The sequence below is a fragment of the Aspergillus homomorphus genome (genome assembly GCF_003184865.1).
Source record: "Aspergillus homomorphus CBS 101889 unplaced genomic scaffold BO97scaffold_45, whole genome shotgun sequence".
In the NCBI taxonomy this organism is placed as follows: Eukaryota; Fungi; Ascomycota; class Eurotiomycetes; order Eurotiales; family Aspergillaceae; genus Aspergillus; species Aspergillus homomorphus.
The window spans coordinates 44,746-59,533 of record NW_020291931.1 but is presented as its reverse complement, the minus strand read 5'-3'; the positions used below and the strand labels follow the sequence as shown (position 1 = coordinate 59,533).

At 51.9% G+C, this 14,788-nt stretch overlaps 6 protein-coding genes across 6 annotated transcripts; 1 reads left to right on the top strand and 5 right to left on the bottom strand.

Moving 5' to 3' along the window:
* Positions 1 to 151: 151 nt before the first annotated feature.
* nfr1 (putative AIF-like mitochondrial oxidoreductase (Nfrl)) lies at positions 152 to 1,947 on the bottom strand (the record flags this gene model as incomplete). The annotated part of the gene is made up of 3 exons (XM_025697264.1): positions 152 to 1,418; positions 1,480 to 1,669; positions 1,725 to 1,947. 3 exons carry the CDS (start codon positions 1,945 to 1,947, stop codon positions 152 to 154), a joined length of 1,680 nt encoding a protein of 559 aa, XP_025547797.1.
* A 961-nt stretch (positions 1,948 to 2,908) lies between these two features.
* BO97DRAFT_417478 (uncharacterized protein) lies at positions 2,909 to 7,009 on the bottom strand (the record flags this gene model as incomplete). Its single annotated transcript, XM_025696486.1, has 4 exons — positions 2,909 to 2,932; positions 3,118 to 4,200; positions 4,237 to 6,568; positions 6,648 to 7,009. 4 exons carry the CDS (start codon positions 7,007 to 7,009, stop codon positions 2,909 to 2,911), a joined length of 3,801 nt encoding a protein of 1,266 aa, XP_025547796.1.
* A 487-nt stretch (positions 7,010 to 7,496) lies between these two features.
* BO97DRAFT_472872 (arrestin (or S-antigen), N-terminal domain protein) lies at positions 7,497 to 10,154 on the bottom strand. Its single transcript, XM_025700184.1, has 5 exons — positions 9,592 to 10,154; positions 9,403 to 9,516; positions 9,132 to 9,344; positions 8,486 to 9,058; positions 7,497 to 8,432 (listed from the first exon to the last, which is right to left on the bottom strand). Exons 1-5 carry the CDS (start codon positions 9,802 to 9,804, stop codon positions 7,758 to 7,760), a joined length of 1,788 nt encoding a protein of 595 aa, XP_025547795.1. The 5' UTR covers positions 9,805 to 10,154; the 3' UTR covers positions 7,497 to 7,757.
* A 543-nt stretch (positions 10,155 to 10,697) lies between these two features.
* On the bottom strand, positions 10,698 to 12,193 carry BO97DRAFT_353538 (triglyceride lipase; the record flags this gene model as incomplete). The annotated part of the gene is made up of 7 exons (XM_025692058.1): positions 10,698 to 10,740; positions 10,817 to 11,053; positions 11,102 to 11,231; positions 11,287 to 11,325; positions 11,374 to 11,462; positions 11,654 to 11,894; positions 11,983 to 12,193. 7 exons carry the CDS (start codon positions 12,191 to 12,193, stop codon positions 10,698 to 10,700), a joined length of 990 nt encoding a protein of 329 aa, XP_025547794.1.
* A 386-nt stretch (positions 12,194 to 12,579) lies between these two features.
* BO97DRAFT_397653 (uncharacterized protein) lies at positions 12,580 to 13,510 on the bottom strand. Its single transcript, XM_025694155.1, has 6 exons — positions 13,415 to 13,510; positions 13,316 to 13,354; positions 13,228 to 13,261; positions 13,157 to 13,165; positions 12,999 to 13,099; positions 12,580 to 12,905 (listed from the first exon to the last, which is right to left on the bottom strand). The coding sequence occupies exons 1-6, from the start codon at positions 13,415 to 13,417 to the stop codon at positions 12,732 to 12,734; spliced, it is 360 nt and encodes a 119-aa protein (XP_025547793.1). The 5' UTR covers positions 13,418 to 13,510; the 3' UTR covers positions 12,580 to 12,731.
* Positions 13,511 to 13,701: 191 nt separating this feature from the next.
* On the top strand, positions 13,702 to 14,026 carry BO97DRAFT_327504 (protein PET117; the record flags this gene model as incomplete). The annotated part of the gene is made up of 2 exons (XM_025691328.1): positions 13,702 to 13,797; positions 13,862 to 14,026. Coding segments are annotated over 2 exons (261 nt in total), but the record flags the coding sequence as incomplete, so codon positions are not given.
* Between the last annotated feature and the right edge of the window lie 762 nt (positions 14,027 to 14,788).

Sequence of the window (14,788 nt, the reverse complement as noted above, 5' to 3'; positions counted from 1 at the left end):
CGGGGAATATATATTTCCAATGGATTTACTCGACGCCAACCCATCCGACTCCAACTTGAACATTTCCGATTTATTTCTCAAATCGCAAATAAAAATTCCTTCTCTGTACACGAGAACATATATGTTATTAAATAGATCCCTAACTAGTAAACTAAATTCTCACGGAAGTAGGAACATCGACAGCCAAGACGTCCGCCCCACCCTGAATCTGCGACTTGGTCGGCATATTCTTCCGCCGCATCAACTCCGCACACTTGACCATGACCGGATCCATACCCATCGTCGCTACGGCCACGACCGTGTCTCCCTTAGTGTAGTAAGCCACGAATTTGGCATTCTCGGGCTCTCCCTGCAGGATCAGATCGTCCCACCCGTTCACGGTGCTGCCGCAGTACCGCAGCTGGGCACCCAGAGCACTCCAGAAGATCGGAATGAACGCCTTAGGCTTCAAGGACTGCAGGGATCCAGCCTTCAAGCTGTGTGCGATGGCGCGGGCCACGCCTCGACCGGCATTCTGAGCCACGTTCCAGTGCTCGATCCGGGTGTAGCTGCCCTTATCCTGGTCAGCGCCAGGTCCGTGGTATGGGTAGGTGGCGATGTCGCCGATGGCGAAGACATCGTTGTTCAGACCCTTCACAGCAAAGTGCTCGTCCGTCTTGATTGAACCATCCTTCTCCAGGCTGATGGCTGGGTTATCATTGAGGAAGTCGGTCGCGGGACGCACGCCAACTCCCAGAATCACCAGGTCGGCTTGCAGCTCGGTGCCATCATCGAGATGAACAGCACCAACCTTGCTCGAATCAGAGCTCGAGGGGGTCGCTTTAGAGACACCCACGTTCAGCTTGAACTTGACGCCCGCCTTCTCCAGGTTCTTCTGGAATATGCGGCCGACCTGTTCACCCATGACTCGCTCCATGGGGGCCTTCTCCATGCCGACAATGGTGACTTCGTTCTCCTTTGCGAGGCAGTTGCCCACCTCCATACCGATGAAAGAACTGCCGATGACGACTACCTTCTTGTTCTTCTGCTCGCTCAGCGCCTGATGAATGGCCTGCACATCGGGAATGGTGCGGAGCACGAAGATATTACCGAGATCTTTGAATCCCTCCAATGGGAGGGTGCGCGGCACACCTCCCGTGGCCAACACCAGTTTGGTGTAGGGGTGCGACTTGCCGGACTTAGTGGATACTGTCTTCTTCTCAAAGTCGACGCCGGTCACTTCATCGTGGGTAACATCGATGGATGCCTCCTTGTACCACTCCTCAGGTCGCCACTGAATCTTTGCTGGGTCGGCGATCAACGCCTTGGACAGCTTGGTCCGATCGATAATGAGATTAGGCTCCCGGGTGATCACGGTGACGGCACCTTTGTATTTCAATTCGCGGACCGCCTGGATGACGCCGAAAGTACCACTTCCCCTATAGGTTGCAATCCCCGTTAGCATCCGCCGTCGTCGTACAGATGAAGGATAACACTTACCCGCCAACAATGACCAACCTCTCCGCGTCGGATGCACTGCATTTCATCACCGGATCTCGCTGAGCAGACTTGATGTCCGACTCCTCTGCGTTGATGTAAACGGCACCATTCTGTTCGAACACCTCGAATTTCTTCAAGGCATTGGGGGCCGGAGCATCTTCGACATCCCCGGTGATAACGTTGAAGCAAGCTATTTAATGGCGATTAGTGGAGGGACTCCAAATCCCAGAAGCGATGAAGCTTACCTCCGTGCCAGGGACAAGTGATGCGACCCTCAGGAGCTACGACACCGAGTTTCAAGGGTGCACCGTAATGGGTACATTTGGGGGTCATGGCATGAACCTGGCCATCATGGCGAACCAGGAGGACCTTGCCTTCTTCAATGCCTTCCACCTCACATTCGACCTTGTCCAGTTCCTTGACATCTGCGAAGGACGAGACGTTCTTGAGCTTGTATTGTTGAACCATCTTGGCGGGGGAGGAAGTTGAGAAGGGGCGAACTAGCTGAGGTGATGAGCACAGGTGGGGGTGCGATGGGCTGATACGGGCAGAAGCCGAGGATGGATGAATACAGCAGTGGCAGCGACAGGAAGAGACGTTGCGACAACCACAGCGACAGAGTGCAGGACGTGGGGATGGGGATGAAGAAGGAGAAGAGGGAGCAAGGGAAGTCAGAGAACGACGAGCGGCAGCGGCAGAAGAACGTTGGGCGAAGCTCTGATGGAGGGGGAGGGGAGGACGAGCCACCAGGAGGGGAAGACGCATTGAGTACCTTAGTGATTGGAGCAATTACAACAATTACCAGGAACTGGAACTTGAACTGGAACTTGAACTTGAACTTGAACTTGAAGAGGGACGGGAGGGGAGGGGGGATTAAAGCATTGACGGATGGATGATTGAATGTGGTATTATATTAACTATAAGTCCTGGTTTCAAACCGGATGAAGGCGGGAAAAAAGAAAAGAAAGAAGGAAAGAAGGAAAGAAGAAGAGACAGACAGGCAGGCAGACAGACAGACAGACAGACAGACAGAATGATGAAGTCAAGCAAGGAATGAATCCGACGGAAGTTCGAGTCAACAACCTTGAAGTGAACGAGGGAAGGAGCGCCGCGACGGGCCCGCCGGGCGACCCATCGTGCTTTCCCTTTTGGGAATCCCAGCTCGATGACGTCGCCAACTGTTGCGAGCTTCTCCGCCAATCAGCAGCCAGCTATTGTCAGAAGTGGGAGGGGAGCTTCCCCACACGGACGCCTGAGTCCACATTGAACTTGATGCGTTCTACTCTGTCATGCTACTACTTGGTAAGGTATCATCATCTGCCGTGAGTTACCTCATTCTTACATTCCCTCATTTATTCCTTCTTATGCCACCCCTGCCCACCAGCCACACGGCGTGAAGTGAAGAAGGGGGAAGAACATTCAATCGTTATTAGTATACATAGCTATCACCACTCTTGTAGGTAGGTAGGTATGTATGTATGTATGTATGTATTGTATGTACATAGTAAAATCATCCATCAGTAGACTACTGCTTTTCATTCCGCTGTCATTCAAGCGTGGTGGACCCTACACCTTTCAACTTGTCTATCACATCTGCCCTCGTCGCCTTCGACGCTGTGGGTTCGACTCCGAACTCACCTCCTCTCCTGACTGCCCACGCAGCCTTCCCAGCGACTGCCGGGTGTGGCGTTGCGTGGGAGGTACATGTTTTTGCACCGACCCAAGCCCTTGCGGCAGTCGCTGCGATCGGCCAAAATCCTTGTCACTGCCTCCGGGCGACACCGGGGGGCTGGACTGTGTGAGATCCACCACAATGGGCCCGGGCTCTGGTGCTTCGGGGGATCTCCGGGGTGGCACCACCGCCGGAACCATGCTGTCTGGAACAACACTGAATAGGGAGGATTCCTCCGTGCCCTGCCACTTAGACTTCTTCGGCGACGATCGCTGGCCTGACGGTGGCGTGGAAGACGATCCCATCAGAGATTGAAGCTCCATTGTAGTATCAGCCGCGGCCCCAACGCCTTCCGATTTCTGAGAGAAGTGCTCGGGCCCATCTGCCTCCCGAGCCCTGTCGATCTCGAAGAGCGGATTCGGTACCATCGAACTCGTCGACGACCGCGAGCACGGTCGGCGCTTTTCGCCTCGCACTTGCTGATTAGAAGGCGGAGAATCGTTTCCCTCCCGCTTGACAGGAAAGTATTGGCTCATCAGCTGATTGAAGGACAACACGCTGAGCGGACTACTGATCATCTGGAGGTCGTCATCGGAGCCATCGGCGGCAGGCGCCTGGCCGACACCTTCAGGGGGTTGCGTGGAACGCAGAGTGCGGGGGGATGTCTTGATTCGAGGTAAAGGCACGTCGGGTTGACGGTCAGCACCGCCATCGGGGGTTGGTTCGGCGTCGGCGGTAACTTTGGATACCGAGCCCGAGGCCTCGTCGACGCAACGGGTCGGGGGAGCGAGGTCGGGAGACTGGAATCCGAGAAACTGGGGGGACTGAACGGGGCTGGAATCGCCTGCAAGATTCCCCACGGAGTGTATTATCTCCTGGAGGGAAGGCTTATCAAGTCCCGAGTCAGCCGGCTTTTCTCCCACAGTGGGGGCTGATCGCTGACCATCTTCGTCGCCATCGCGCACGGCCGTGACTTCACTTCGCGCCGGACTGGTGATATTTGGTATGACGGGCTCCTCGGCTGCGGGGGAGCTTGGTCGGGTGAGCGTCTGAACGCCAGAGGAGTGAAATGGAAATTAATGTACTGACATGCTGGGTTTCTCAGCATCCCCAGGTCCTGCAGCAGGCGCAGCAGGCGCAGCTCGGAGAAGCTTGGGTTCAATGAAGTCGGCAAAGGAAAGCTCTCGGAAGCCATCGTCCTCTGCCTCCTCGTCTTCGAGGCCAGGCATCTCAAATCCGCTGTAATATGGTTTATCGTCCCCGGCCTCATCCGGGTCGACCTCGGCGATTTGTCTTCTGTCGCGCTTGGCGAGCCTAATCTTGAGGATGTTGTCTTCGTATACGTCATGTATCTCAGCAACCCGATACTCAGACACGGTGGGTTGCCAATTTGTGGCCTTGGACAGATCCAATTGCTTGAAAGCAATGATAGAAGCCCGCTGTAGGTGCTTCTCTGAAAGATCCGGAAGAGTAGAGGGATTGGCCGGCAGAAGAGGCAGATCTTCAGCTGTCTCCTCCACCTCATATCCTGTCCCGTAGTCCCCGTTGTGCTGCTCCGTGTCATCGTAATTGAGGCGATCGTCTCCGTCAAAGTAACTGTCCTCCCAGTTTCCATACTCTTCCTCTCCCGCATCATAGACTTGAAGCTGTTGGCGACGCTTCCTCTTTTTGCCCCAGCCTTTACGTTGTCTGATGATATCGCCGGCATCTTGATCCCAGCGTTGCTCGAACGGGAAAGGCGGCGCTGTGAGCTCGATGTCATCGTGAATACACTCGGTAGCTCTGATGGTCAATTTTTCGTCCCAGTTATTCTCCGCATCACTTCCATTCTCACTCTCTCCAGCCTCGCTCACAATCTTGCGAGGCGGGATGCTATTGTTCTTCGCAGCGAGCTTCTTCCGCGTCGCTTCTTCGTCTTCCTTGCTATGCGGGGTTCTCACCCCAAGAGAGCCAAATAGCATTCGCCGAGAGCTGGCTACATCCAGGCTACGCCTCTTGGACATTTCAGTGTCTTGGACAACATCCAGGGACGTGCCCGTTGCAGGCTGTCTCTTGTGAGTGTTTTCACCAGAAGGCGGCACATTCTCCTTTTCCGAAGTTACAGACACGTCGACGCCGCCAGCTGCCAGATCCTGGAGCAGCTTCTGCCGTCTTGCTTCAAATTCTGCGCGCTCTTGCTCCTTTTTGTCACGTCGGGTTTTGGGATTGACTTCAGGTTTGGCTTCAAGTTTCGTTGCGGACCTGGGTTCGGGTTTGGTTTCAGTGACATAGTACTCGCGTCCATGCACGTCCTCCCATTCGCGCAGGGCCGCAAAATCAGCTTGTGCAGGCAAGGCGCCAAGTTCCTTGAGCTTGGCCAATCGTCGACGCATCTTATTACGTTGATTGCTTTTTTTGGTCCTTAAAGATCCTGCTCCGGGTGGAGCGTTCTTCATGGTTGCATCAACGCTAGTATTCGAATCGGAAACCTCCTCATCCTCTGACTCTGATGCGCTTGAATCATCAGAATCCGAAGTGGACTCATCGTCTGAATCGTCTGACTCGTCCGAGTCCGATGGCGAAACATCCGAGTCGGAAGATGAATCTTCATCTGAGGTGGATTCACTCGTATCACTGGAGTCGCTCGCGGACGAGCTACTGTCGCTGTCATCTGAGACAGAGGCGGCCGAGCTTATGGAGGGAGATCTCGCCTTGCCCGCAGGCGTGTTTTCAGGCTCCAGGGTCGACGATGCCGCTTTCTGATCCTGAAATTGAACCACTTTTGATTCCCTTCGTGAGCCAGCTGCGGTTGAGGTGCTATGGCTGTCCTTTGGTGCATCCTTCTTTGGTGTCGTCGAGGGCGCTCTAGGTTTCGAGCGAAGAGATTGGGCTACAGAATCTCTTTGCTGATTGGCATGGTCTTCAGGGTTGTGCATGGGAGGAAGTTCCAAATCTTCTGCAAGAGCCTTCAACTCCTCGTCAAGCTCACCCTCCTGAATATCGGACATATCAGAATCACTCTCCGATTCTTGATCCATATCATGAACGGGGTGACGGATGACAGTTCCGTCGCCGTCCTCTTCAGGTTCGTGATAATCCCTAAAGTCATCCTGAAGCTCAGTCCCATTTCGTTCCGATTTCTTGCCTGCGGAACCACCGCTGCTTTTAAGCACATCAACTTCAGGATTGGAAAGCAGCCGATTGGATGGTTCCCAGTCCGCGTCATCATCGTAGCGTACACCGTAGTCCCATCCAGCAATCGTGGTCCGTCGTTTCTTTCTGGGCGGAATCGTAATCGCAGGTCGTGATGCTGTAGGTCTTTTCAGAAAAGGCTTTCCGAAGGGAACGCCATCGATGAGGTGTTTGCCATCGCCGGAGATTTGATGGCGACCAGACAGTCGCCTCGCTCGAAGGTCTTCAATTTGCAAAGCACGGATTCTGTTATGGAGAAGTACTTCGGTTAGTGACCAAATAAAGGAAACCATGAAAGCATCAACTTGAAATGGGTGATCCATACAGAACCTCATCGCCATCGCGCAGTAGGCCGTCCACCTCCATGAAATGTAGGCACTCTGAGCCACCCACTTCGACCACATAATCTTCCAAGCCCCACTGTCCGCTGCACTCGTCGTCAAACTGGGCTGATTCCGTCTCCAAGGGAATGACCTCGTTCACATCCTCCAGCAACTGTGCAAATGTGTATCCTCCGTTGGAATATAGCGCATTGGGTATGCGCGTCGAAGTGATTGCGGATGCGGCCGCGGGTATCATGGGGGAGCCATTGGACGCACTGTGACCGAATGGAGAGTGAGGCGATGTTGTCCAGAGAATGCGTGTCACCGGCAAGCCGTGACGCTGGATTGTCAGGTGGAGACGCATGGTGGAATGCTAGAGAATTCCGCTGCTACTTCCAGACCAATGCGATCAACAGTAGCTCATTTGAATAGCGTTTTGATGCGAAGGAAGAAAAATTTAAAGTCAAGATGATAGCCGCCGCGTGCTACTCAACGGTTGAGCGCTGTTGGAATAGAAGCTCAATCCGGGTTCGACACTTCTAAGAGTATAAGGAATTCCCTATTCAGACCTGGAGGGTTATTCAATCTCGCGAGCAGGAGCATAGGACGTCCATGATATTAATGGCAAGAAGAAGTAGCCATAACGGGATGTTGTGAGCGCCGCGCGGAAGAAAGCACGGGGAAGGAAAGGCCGAACGGTGACCGATGCTGTGCCAAAGCTTCCCGAGTCTGTTCCCCGCTAAGCCTGTTTGGTCCAGACGCGGCTCCCACATCATTTACGAGTACTGGGGCTGTACAGACAACTTCTCTTATGATTCTGCGCTCTTAGCCTCTTGTATCTGGATAACATTGGCCTAAAGCGATAGAGATAATTTCACTGTATAGACTGTATGTGCTTGCTGTACCTTTAGTCACATCGGAGATCTAGTACCAAGGAAACGGCGGGCAGAGTGCAATAAATGTGTATTAGAAGGCCGGCAGCGAGATATAACAGTGCTGCGAGCCCGGAAGTCATTTTTGAAGAGGTGGATATAGTTCCAAAATCATGCACAGAAACGTGATACCCTCGTCCTAAAGGTAGAGAAGTGAAGGTAGCTACGGGACAATAGGCGCTAGACATCCCGACTTGGACTACGAGGGACCGGTTTCCGGTTAGGAACTCCCAGATTCATAGCGCGAGGCTCTGGCCGAGATGGCCTGCGATTGCCCTGGTTCCCAGGCGGCTGGGTTGGATTGTCCGCTGTTGCCTGATACTGTGGAGGGCTCTCCTCTAGTGGAACGGCCTTGTGTATCTTGAGTACGCTTTGTTGGCGGGAAACAAGAGAGACGGGCGAGCCGGACCGCGACTCTGGAGGGGTTGAAGGCAGCATGTCGAGGGTTTCCGAAGAAGAATTGGCCCCTTGGTTGCCGTACGGTCTCGAAGCCTCAGGTTCCTTTCCAACTGAAGATCTTGCATCAGCCCCAGATTCAAACGATCTTTCGGAGGAGGCACTTGGTGGGTTATACTCTCGACGGGGGCCATCAATTGGGCTGAGAGTATCAGCCATCGCGTCTTCGTAGCTTGGGGGTGCATCGTCGTATCCATCTTCCGGATTCCTTGGCGCAGGTGGCCGGGACGGCCGAGGAGGCATCGGTGGAGGCAAGCCATCATGCAGAGGCTGACTGGAGGTAGACACAGACGGATTGTCAAGCCCATTGGCAGCCATGGCTTCCAAGAGTGCCTGTGGGGGCGCGATGCCCGAAAAGACCTTGACAGGCATGCGCAACGGAAGTACAATAAGTTGAGGCTGCGAGCAATGAGTGTTTGTAGCTAGGAAAGGGGATACAAAGAACAACATACTTTCATGTTTCCCACTGATCCATGCGTAAGCCCCACGCGGACTTCAAGCTCATAGGTCCTGGAAATGTTACAAGTTTCGAATGATGGGGCGACAGTGCTGGGTAGCGGTATGCGATTCCACATGTTAGCATCCAAGGTCCATTCGGTCTCAGCAGGATCTCCCCCTCTGCCCAAGGGCATAGCCATGTTACTGCAGCTTAAAATGACCCAGGTGCCACTCTCAGTCCGCTTGAGATCGTGGGCGAGGATGTGTGTGTAGGAGATCAATTCGACCTGTAACATCTGTAGAAAGATGGTCTCGTACGAGTCGGACAGTTTCTTGACGATGACCCGCATAGGTATGGGCTCGTTGCACGTGAATATCGACGGATTGGGTAATCTTAGATCTGCCGAGACACGGGGTCCGTCAATGGCGCTTTCTCGAAGGGAACTGCTTGACATTTTCCGAAAGAGGCTTTTCTTCTTGGACACGGGAGGGGCATTTGAAAATTGATGTTGCCGCCTGGCGTATGTCTCTTCGCTCGGGTTTCCTGTTCGTGGAGGCTCGATCGGAAGGAAATTCAAGTTCGTGACCTTGTGACACAGCCATTAGTCTCATAAGGACGAGGGCATAGACAGCTACAGTAGGCGATATTGAGAGACATACCGCCCTGATATTCTCCTTATAGAACTGTGGACGTATAACCGTGGCTTTGATGTAGTACTTGATGTCGGCCATTCCAGGGAAGCCGCTGAGAGATGGTGGAAGCGTCTTCTTCACATGTCGATGGGTATCCTTAGCCACCTCCACTTTAAGGCCGGTGATATTGAGGTTGGTGAGCATGCTGTTATGGAAGTTGCAGGCATTGTTGAACGGAAACTAGGATCTGAAAATCAACATATACTCAGCGCGATGAAGAGAAATTGTAGCATGTCACCTTGAACTTAAAGGGATACTCGTATGTTCCCTTTGCGAATGTATAGACCCTCTCGGGGGTTTTCGAATTGAAGACCTCGGGAGTGGGGAAGACTGTAGCAACCTTATACAAGATCTGTAAGGGGTGTTTAGTATCAATGTATTGTCGGCGATCTACGAGGTGGGGTTGGAAGATGGTGGAGTGCCGCACCTTATGGACCTCGATCTCCGTCCGCTTCTTGTCTGATTGTTCATGATGCGGGTTTCGTGGACCCGACAGACGCGTACGGCTCTCGCCTTCCAGCTTCACCTGAATTCCTCCTATGGCAGCCTCGGAAGGTAGGTTGAGCACCACTTTCCCGACGAGGAAGTCGAGGTTAGTGAAGTGCTTGTGAGGTCGGTCCAAGTGGATTGTTACGGACATGGCGAACCGTGCGTAAGCCGAACCCAGGTGAGAATGGCCGACACCAGAAACGCACAATCACACCTTGTCAAGACCGGGATTGGATTGAATCAACACAGGAGGGAGACAAAAGCAGAGACCACTCGAAGAAAGTAAATACAAGTGATAACCTTACGACAAGATAATCAGAACACTGAAGGTGGGGAGATCGGAGGGGGGGTGAAGGGGGAGAAAAAGAACAACGGGAGTTCGGCAGAACTACAGGGAATGACGTTAAGTCCAGGGGGAATAAGAAAGTTAAGAACTGCTCCCGTGGGGCAGTCTTTCAATAGCTCTCGGCGTCCTCGGAACAACAATGTGAGGGAGGGAAATAGATCGACAGTGGAGATTGACCGATGATTTGAAGCCGTCTGATTCGATTCAATAATTAACATCTGGTCAAATTGTAAGTGCCTATTCCTCCTTCCATCCCGCATCCTCAGTGAGTGTCAATAGATGAAAGATCGACTCGCAGGGCTGAGCTGTTCGAGTCTGGGCCGAGAGTTGGACTCAGCCACCCAGCGCCGTTGCACCGCCACCTTCGTTGGTCTTCTCTCCGCCAATCGAACACGAGGTACACAATATACGATTGAATGCACCACCATGGGCCCAGCCGTAGAAATCGTGGACGTCATATTTCGCATCTACCGAATTGACTGCAATGGGTGCCGCCAAGAATATCTGCTGCAAACCCCAAAGCACTCGCCCAATGCCTTCTAGGCATCAGGATTTCAGACAAAGAGCTACTTACTGCACAGCGCCCTCAAAGGCCTTCCTTCGCAAGCATATCTAGAATATCACTCTCATTAGTCACACCTTTCAATAAATAGTCATGGTTCGACAACATTGTGTGTGGAGTGATGCCGGCACATCTTCTACATACCAGCAATATCAAGATAGAATGCAATTGCGTTGAATCTAACTCAGCATCAGCCAACGTACAATCGGTCAAACAAGTCGAATATGATCATGGCTGTGAGGGCTCATCACATACCTTAGCCTGTTGCCCGTCATTTCACCAGCCAGCCATTTCAATCGATTGGTCCAGTTGATCAGGTCCAAGTGGCTCACCCCTTCCAGGGTGCCCTTGTAACCCCTTTCTCCCCCCCACTTGCTGCTGGCAACGCTAACAAGCCCATCATTATACCCCTCGACTTGCTGTAAAAGACGATGAGACAGACGGAAGACGGACCAGAAGCTTGGCTGCATTGATGCGCCATAGGAGAAATACCTGCAAGAACTCAGCCTTTCCGTAGCACTTACGGGGCAGAACACCTACCGAACATCGTCTACATCTGGAGTTGCAGGATTAAAGGTGTTTTGCATGTAGTCGCGAGTCAGTTGAGCAAACGCCCCTGACTCTATTCCTAGTCTCTCAAGGGCATAGTACAACTGAGCCAAACGGTCGTCTTTGTGTACTGAGTGTAAGCTTCGTCCTCTGGGAAAATAGTTGGGTCAACGAACCACCGATCTGCTTGAGGATATAGTCTGCAACTGCAGAGCCTGAGAAGCTAATTAGCGCACTGCATTGCTTCGCTAAGTCATACATACCTCGATGAGGCGTAGCGATAGTAGTCAAGGACTTGACCTTGAAGTCCGTTGGTCTGAGGTGTGTAATCATATGTCGCGAATCGAGACCCCTTAGTTGTCTATCAGTACGTGACTGTATGAGACAACTATATGTGGTTGAATTGCCTACCCCTATATCGCAGTGTAAACAGGCAGGCTCCTACGACGGCGGTTGATCTATCAGGCTTACCATGCTATGACTGTCCGATATTAGATAAAAGCATCAGAGAGGAAGATGAAGAAATGAGATATGAGAGCTTACGCGATAATGTTCACTTCTTTGCCACGGGCTCCAGCCGCGATATCTTTCGCTAATTCCTCGGCACGCATTTCGATGGACGCCGACGGAGGTACTGTTGCAGTGATGACTTGGACTCCCTTCATCGACAGTGCATCCTCAATCCCACGCCAATACTGGACACCAGGAAGATAAGGGCCGGCAAAACGCAGCGTGTCAAACCCGAGAAGTCCATGCGCAAGCACGACGGGGTGCTTCGGGGTATCTGGTGAACAGCAGGTCAATTTAGGCACGCTCACAGGCTGTTATTAACAACGTGGCGCGACGGAATTGATCACAAGCCTGTAACTCACCATATTGTTCTCTGACTGCAGCATATTCGTCTCTGATAACCTTGCCCAGGTCTTCCAAGCGCGGATCAAGAACATCAGACTCTCTACGCGCGGAGGAATGAAAACCCCGTGAGGTGGAACGACACTTCAAATAGGAGGGCTGGCGGACACGTCTCGCGTTACAAAGAGAGATGCTCCTTGCTGTTCGCAGAAGCGCGACAGCAGCTCTCATTTTATTGCGCTTTTTGTGGCTTATATGTACATACAGTACAAAGTAGTAGAAGTAAAAGAAGCGATGTATACACACACCCACACGATGGGCGGCCGCACGCCGAAGAATGACGCAACAGAGGCCTGTTTGGGAGTTGATGCCTGAGGCCTATATACTAGCAGAGCATGTCATCAATGTTGATCGACTAACATTATACTGCGAGAGAGCCTCTGAAACACTTACAATGTATCTCAGGATATAAATCTATGGATCAGAGCGAAGAGCTTGGCTTGATTACATCGTAATGTTCAACAGCTGTTGAAATGATCAAAGGGTCGAAAGGCGGGGAATGTTTCATGCATGCACCAGGCGATATGTCCAAACCCAATGAAGACATCAATGCACTCCCCCGTCGTATTGTCGAATGAGCTGCTAGACAGCATAGAAAAATGATAGACAGGAGGAATTGTATGATCAAATAGCTAAACAATATTCACAGGCTGGAAGCAAAGAACCCAAACATTGATGAACCTTCACACTGCTGCAGGAAACACCAAATCTATGCCTTGACCACAATCTTCTCCGAGGCCTCAGGCTTAACGTCAATCAGCGCATGGATGAGGTCCTCCACAACCTTGCTGCCTTTCTCGTTGCCGGCATCCTTAATCTCCTGGAGCTTCACTTCCGCCTCCTTGTTCGCATCCTCCTCAGCCTTCTTGTATCCGCTCGAGTGCTATAGAAGACACAGGTACATTAGCTTCTTATCTGTACAGTATTTGCGAGCCACCCCTAATCGCGCGACCATTGTGGAATCGTATGTGTATACCTCAGCCTCGAACTTCTTGAACTCGTCCTCCTTTTGCTTGCGGTACTCCTCAATCTCCTTCTGAGCCTCGGCCTTTGCGTCCCTTATCCGCTTGGTACGGTCTAATAGGGAAGTATTAATGAGTGGCTGCGGTTATCGGGGAGGGGTTGGGACAGTACATTCTCTAGCTACAAGATGCGATACGTCAGCATACGGTGGTAAGGTCCAAGACCAACACGGTGAAGCTTACCTTGCTGAACAATTTTCTGGGCCTCTCTCTCAGCCTAGAGGGTCGGTGTCAATTAGAAGACCTCATATGAATAGTCATATTGACCTACATCGAGGAGGGTCTGAATGCCTGCGGAGTTCTGAGCGGACTGTCGGGGACAACGTTAGTACCTCTTCCACAGGGAAAGGGGAATACCTCTAGCGCTCACCATTTTGCGGACAAGTCCTCTTGGACTTCACGATAGGCTTAAAAGAGAACGACTCGAGCTGAAGCGATATATCAATAAGGTGGAGTTGTGGAGCTTGTGATGCGCCGTCCAATCTCCCCGACGCCACGAATGACCCCCCTAGGCGGTCGGCGATTCTGCCACGTATCACCGCCATCGTTGATTATCGCCGATTCAAGACTTGGGTTATGTTCGACCTAACCTCTTGATCGGGTGACCTACGAAGTGTTCCCGAGCTCTGTCGAATCATTCAGTACAGAACCAGCAATATGTCTCGAGCTTCTAAGTTGACATTGGCCGCGACCGGCCTGGGCACAGCAGGGATTGTCTACTTTGTGCACTGGGCACAAGAGCAAGAAAAGGCGGTCCGTTAATCTCTTGGTCCCTGAATTCTTTACGGATACTGACTCCTGGATTCTCTAATATCAGTCAATGCACAAGGCGGTCGAACTTGACACGGAGAAGCAGCGCGTTCGACAGGAACGACAAGCTGACTTCGAGATGCAAAGGGCTCTCGAGCAAGAATACCGGAAACTTCAAAAGGTGTCTCCAAGCTTAGACGAACCTAGCGGGACGCAGACAGGCCAAGGACAAGGGCCATGAAGCACTTCTTTGCCCGTTCACCCTGCGACGTGTGATATATAGGCTTAGGTGTTGGTATGTCTCTGCCAATTACAGACGGAATCAATTCTAATCGGATGCACCAGTTATGGCTATCAAGCCCGATGGCAGCTGTACGGTTGTAAGATATACCCAATTTGTACAATAGACAAAGATTCTACACTCCAATCATAACGAATGCACATACTCTAAGAATCATGCAATACTCCACGACAAGAGGCCTACGATACTATGTGACTGGCATGTTGCAAAGAGATCAACAACATAGCATCGGAGTGAATGGTGGATGGACGCAATAGACGGACGAATCGATTACATATTCGAACTTCCGCACGGCGACAGATTGAATGTTGAAGCACCACATGTAGTTCTTATCATTTGGTGACATGAATATGTTTGCTCGGGACGTTAGTTCTTCCGAGTCGCCGGAGTCCTGCGGAAGCCGAAAGATAGGGAATGTTGCAGCCGATAAAAAGGGAGGCCGGTTATTAGCGGAGGCCGGCTCAATTCCGGCCTCATGCAACTACGAAAGGCTAATCAGTCAGATTCGGCTGTCGTGGCCAATCGCGACAAGGACCACATGACTTGAAGCCTTGGCAGTTGGTGAAGTATAAACAAGGTCATGATGTAGGCGGTGGTCAATTTGGGGCACCATGATCGTAAAACTGGTAAGATTGGATCAACTTTTTGTGTAAGATGATCGAAGAACTGTTCGCAACAGCTGATACGTGCGTA